At 34.7% G+C, this 6,043-nt stretch overlaps 2 protein-coding genes across 7 annotated transcripts in view; one reads left to right on the forward strand and one right to left on the reverse strand.

The window, feature by feature from the left end:
* Positions 1 to 6,043, reverse strand: part of RB1 (RB transcriptional corepressor 1) — a 142,076-nt gene that overhangs the window by 53,888 nt on the left and 82,145 nt on the right. The window lies entirely within an intron of this gene.
* Positions 1,545 to 3,524, forward strand: LPAR6 (lysophosphatidic acid receptor 6). Its single transcript, XM_082365626.1, has one exon. The coding sequence runs from the start codon at positions 2,203 to 2,205 to the stop codon at positions 3,235 to 3,237; it is 1,035 nt and encodes a 344-aa protein (XP_082221752.1). The 5' UTR covers positions 1,545 to 2,202; the 3' UTR covers positions 3,238 to 3,524.

The raw sequence follows: 6,043 nt of genomic DNA on the forward strand, positions 1-6,043 counted from the left end.
TAAGGGCTTCAGCCCAAATGAAACCAAACTAGAAAATAATAACAGTAAACCACAACTGGATATAGCCTTTTCTGAAAAATGGTAATTTAAAACAAAAGAAACATGTATGTGTCCACAGATTGTGACATCCTCAATTCCTGAGGAAATAACATTTACATTCAACTACCCCTTTCCCACACATACTTTCTTCTGATTTCTTTGGGCTTTAAAAAATGAGTATACTTTAAATATATAGAAAGAAACCACTCACATGAGCTTTTAAATGAAAACAAAATCTGACCCATATTCCAATACATAGTTAATGTCATATTAAGAGGGGTAAAGGGAGGGCTGGAGGGAATTAAAATTCCAAACCTAAAACTTAGCCAAGTAGTATAACTTTTATTTTCCAAAATTTATTTCAATGAATTTAGGGAAAAAAATTTTTTGTTTAAAAAGACACAATTTTGTTCTGTAAGATTAATACCACACCAAACACAAACATTTTAAAATTTATTCTTTGATCCGCCTGCCAATGCAGGAGACATGGGTTCAAGCCCTGGTCCGGGAAGATCCCACATGCCGCGGAGCAACTAAGCCCATGCGCCACAACCACTGAGTCTGTGCTCTAGAGCCCGCGAGCCACAACTACTGAGCCCATGCGCCACAACTACTGAAGCCCGCACGCCTAGAGCCCATGCTCCGCAACAAGAGAAGCCACCGAAATGAGAAGCACGCGCACCATGATGAAGAGTAGCCCCCAACTCGCCGCAACTAGAGAAAGCCTGCGCACAGCAATGAAGACCCAACGCAGCCAAAAATAAATAAATAAATAAATTTATAAAAAAATAAAATAAAATTTATTCTTTGGTGGAAGTGATTTAAAAAATTGGAAGTGCTATAAAATATTAATTTAATTTTATAGGAAAGAGGTAAGAATGTGAGAAAATTGTTTATCAAAAAGTAAAGAGATCCAGGATTGGAGCCACTCACAATGATGGGAATTAAATTAAATCTTGAGGAGCAATTATGGAAAACAAGCCAAGAGTGGCAAAACTTGGTCTCTCAACTGAAATCCTTTTTATAACTAAAGATTCAATTTCTCTCTTTTACAGTCAGTAAACAGATTTTTTAAATGTCATATTAAGATATCACTAACAATTTCAGTTTATAAATACACATACATATTTTAGTTCCAAAAAAAAGTCATATCCCAAACACAAAAGCAATCACATACTGATTTTTGTCCTCTCTCAATTACTACTACCAAAAAGAAAGAAAGAATAAAAAGAAAAAAAGAAAAGAAAAGAAAGAAAACTCCCTGAGAGGTGGCCAACATTCCAGAGGCATTTCTGCATAAAAAGAGGTAATGGGCAGACTGCTCAGCTAAACAGTCAGTGGCCCTTTGCAAGCCTCCTAGGTGTATTCCCAGCAGACACGTTATCAGATTAAAGGAACTGCAAACAAACTGGGCTGAAACCTTTCTTTGTCCAAGTCCAGCCTCTTCTTCCTGTGATGTCATATTACAAATCTAGCACGGCTTTCTTTTTCTCTTCAGAGAAAGCCCATCTCACAATACAGCTGGTAACCGAGGAAAAGGCCTCGATTCAGCAAGAGCTAACACGCTTAGGAATTTATTTCGGAACCTTTGAAAGACTCCTCTGCTTACCACCATCTGGGATCCACTGCAGGAATACGGAAGAGGAAAACTTCATTTAGAAGGAGCAAGAAGTAAACGAGACCGAACTGGGAATGTTTAAGTCTCTGAAACTTTGCGTTGAAAAGCAAAATAAGATTGCTAACTTTAGCTTAAACATTCTGGAGCATAAAGAAACTTTCATTTTGGAATATTCATCTTAACAACTGAAACAGAAGTTTACCAGACGAGTAGTTTTCTTCCATCTCAGAACACAGCTTTTATTTAAAATTTATAATCCAATGGGTTGGCTTCACTGACTGCGTTTTTAAAACATAGCCCTGGAATCACGGATTTTCTGGAGATTTGAAAATGAAAATATTTTCTTATTGAAGAACCAAGTGGAAACTTTACAGCAACAAATTTCATGTCTCTTTTGGAGGAAAAAGAAATATCTATAAAATCACGCAAAGATCCAAAGGATTTGCAAATACATTGGAGCTTATAAAGGGGTCACAATCTGAATACCAAAGGAGACTGCAGCTGACCAAAGGACTTCAACACTGTAAACTGGACGTGCCTTTATAATGGTAAGCAATAACAGCTCCCACTGCGTCTATGATGACTCCTTTAAGTACACTTTGTACGGGTGCATGTTTAGTATGGTGTTTGTGCTTGGGTTAATATCCAACTGTGTTGCCATATACATTTTCATCTGCACTCTCAAAGTGCGAAATGAAACAACAACATATATGATTAACTTGGCAATGTCAGACTTGCTTTTCGTTTTTACTTTACCCTTCAGGATATTTTACTTTGCAACACGGAATTGGCCATTTGGAGATTTACTTTGTAAAATTTCAGTGATGCTGTTTTATACCAACATGTACGGAAGCATTCTGTTCTTAACCTGTATTAGTGCCGACCGATTTCTGGCAATCGTCTACCCGTTTAAGTCAAAGACTCTAAGAACCAAACGAAATGCAAAAATCGTTTGCATTGCTGTATGGTTAACTGTGATGGGAGGAAGTGCACCAGCAGTTTTTTTTCAGTCTACCCACTCTCAGGGTAACAATACCTCAGAAGCCTGCTTTGAAAATTTCCCAGAAGCCACATGGAAAACATATCTCTCAAGGATTGTAATTTTCATCGAAATAGTGGGATTTTTTATTCCTCTAATTTTAAACGTAACTTGTTCTAGTATGGTGCTAAGAACTTTAAATAAACCTCTTACATTAAGTAGAAGCAAAATAAACAAAACTAAGGTTTTAAGAATGATTTTTGTACATTTGGTCATATTCTGTTTCTGTTTCGTGCCTTACAACATCAACCTTATTTTATATTCTCTTATGAGAACACAGACGTTTGTTAATTGCTCAGCAGCAACAGCGGTAAGGACCATGTACCCAATCACTCTCTGCATTGCTGTTTTAAACTGTTGCTTTGACCCTATAGTTTACTACTTCACGTCAGACACGATTCAGAATTCAATAAAAATGAAAAACTGGTCTACCAGGAGAAGCGACTCCAGATTCTCTGAAGTTCAAGGCACAGAGAACTTTATTCAACATAACCTACAGACCTTAAAAAATAAGATATTTGACAACGAATCTACAATATAAGCTGCCTTAAATAAAACCACCGGGACTTCACTGGGACAGAACCTCCAAGTTCCTTCAACTGTGAAAAGTGTTTTCTTGGACAACTATTTCTCCACCTCTGAAAGAAAATAAACATGTGGACATTTTAAAGTTTTTAGTTTTAAAAAAATGTATTCGATGTGTTAAGCATTAAAATGTATTCTACTCTTGTATATACTCCATTTTATGTTTCTGAGCCATTTTGACTTATACCTTCCTCTTCATTAAAAAAAAAAAAAAAAATCCCTAAAGTTGTTCAAACTCTAAAAGTAACTATGATGTAAGTCATGTGGTGACCATCTGTATGGTCTTTGAATGTCTTAGTAATTTTATACTGGATAATTAACAAATATTAAAAGTTTCATTTAAGTGTTTAATACTTTTATTCAGTATATATCTAATTTTGATTTCAATCTGAATTGAATCTACTAATCATGTTTCTTAAACTATAACAACATAAATGAGAAAGAGTAATTTGAAATATTCAATAAGCGTTTTTACAGTATTTTTCAAAAAACAGTAAAGAATGTAAGTGTCCTGTAGAATGACATACTGACACTATTTGAGGCTCTCAAGCAGTCACACTTAGAGATAATATTTAGGATTTTGTCTTTGTATGCAATTCGTAAAAAGCAGATGCTATCCACACAGTATAGTATGTTTTAAAATTACTCTTTTGATCCATTTTCTGCATTTAACAGCAGCCAATTTAAAAATGATATATGCCACAAAAACTGAGAAGGAGGAAACTAACAAAATGTTATTTTGCTAAGTAAATTAAAAAAAAAAAACTATTACAGGTACACTTTAAAGGTATATTTATGTCACAATAAATAACTTGTATTTTAAGTATTTTAGATCAGAGAAGCAACCTAGATAGTGAGCTGTAATACTTGGCACTTAGAAAGTGATCAATATATATCTTTTGACCACTGAAGCCACTGAATAGCTGAATATATTATTTCAAGTAGGCAAAATGTTACTGTATGTCAAAATAATCTATGAAGTAAGGACATAGTTCCTTCCATAAAAAGAAGCAAAACTGCAGGGCCAAATAACTAAGTACAATTACATTTTCACTTCACTAAACATAAAAAAGGTATTGCTTTGAGCTATAATTTAGATATAAAGCGCCAATTACACTGAAACTTTTTCATTTTCCAACACATTTTTTCCAAATTCAAGCAGTTTTCCAAAGTTAGCTAAAAAAATATTCTTTTTACTTGAGAAGAAAGACATAATTAAATTTAGCATTCAACATATCTGATTTTTACATTTTCAATCTTTCAAGTCCTGAATACAACTTTGGACAAACACTCTTTGTTTTAAAGATTTAAATTTGATTTTTGCTGTTCTCTGGATTTGAGCTGCAATGACTTCAAATAAATTATAGTAAGTAAGTAAGCTAAATAAGCAAACCTGTTTTCAAAAAAATAACAGTGGGGAATTTTCTTTAGAGAGCTATAACTTCCTTTAGATAAACCTAAAGCAAAATAAATCCTTAAAAAAAAAAAAAAACTAGTGAAGAAATTAAGCATAGTTCTTTATATCCCAAGAGAAGTATATATGTTGTAAACATGTTTTCTTCAATTGATGCTGAAGTGCCTTTATTTGATATTCTTCAGAAAAAACAAATACATTAAGCACTCTAAACATATATTTTTGAGTTGGAAAGCAACTAACAACTTAACGATATGGAAGAAAGGGGCAGTGAGTTTGTAACAGATTTCTCAGAACTTTCCTCGGCTTAAATATCTGTAAGCAAGATCTCAAAGCATGGATGCTATTTTTAAAATACAAGCAAAATAGTCATCAGATAGTTGTTATTACTGTGCTCACTGGAGAAATTTTTGTTGCCCGCTTGTCAACAGGAAGATGAGTCAAAAGTTTTATAAGATTCTTCACAAAGTAATACATAACAGATAAATATTAGTTTTCTCATCCAGAACTTTAAATCCTGGGTAAATCTTAACTACAGGGACAGAAAGGGTACTAATGTTATTTTCCTCTGTTAGCACTGCACTTTAAAGTAAATTATACATTTAGAAGGTTTTCTCTTTCCCCTTTACCCAGAAAACCTGTATTTATGGAACTCTGAGAATTCACTTTTTGTTTCCTTAGAGTGACAATACAACCCCCCTCCCCCCTGCAGACACTGTGCCCACTGTTTTTAACATCTTTATAAAAGAGTAGATGATTTATCTAATCTTCCTTTCCATATTAACTTCCCTCAAAGGAAAAGAAGTAAGACGGAAAAAGTTTCGAGGTGTGGAAAACCACTTTCCAGCATCCTAATGATTGGTTCTGAACTTAGAAATGATCTTTTCTAAGAAAATATCAACCAAGTAGCTAGTTTACCAAAACAATGTATGAAAATATATGTATTATATCCATACATTAAAAGGAACTTAAGACTCTACTTTATCAAGGAGTTTTGTCTTCATATTCTACATTTGAAATACCGAAAGTAAATTTGAGGTATAAATCTTTTTTTTTTTTTTTTTAATTTTTTTTTTTAATTAATTAGTTAATTTATTTATTTTTGGCTGTCTTGGGTCTTCGTTTCTGTGGCGGGCTTTCTCCAGTTGCGGCGAGCGGGGACCACTCTTCATCGCGGTGCGCGGGCCTCTCACCATTGCGGCCTCTCTTGTTGCGGAGCACAGGCTCCAGACGCGCAGGCTCAGTAGTTGTGGCTCACGGGCTTAGTTGCTCCACGGCATGTGGGATCTTCCCAGACCAGGGCTCGAACCCGTGTCCCCTGCATTGGCAGGCAGATTCTTAACCACTG

This window comes from Balaenoptera borealis (assembly GCF_965194805.1).
Source record: "Balaenoptera borealis genome assembly, chromosome: 18".
NCBI classification, from domain to species: Eukaryota; Metazoa; Chordata; class Mammalia; order Artiodactyla; family Balaenopteridae; genus Balaenoptera; species Balaenoptera borealis.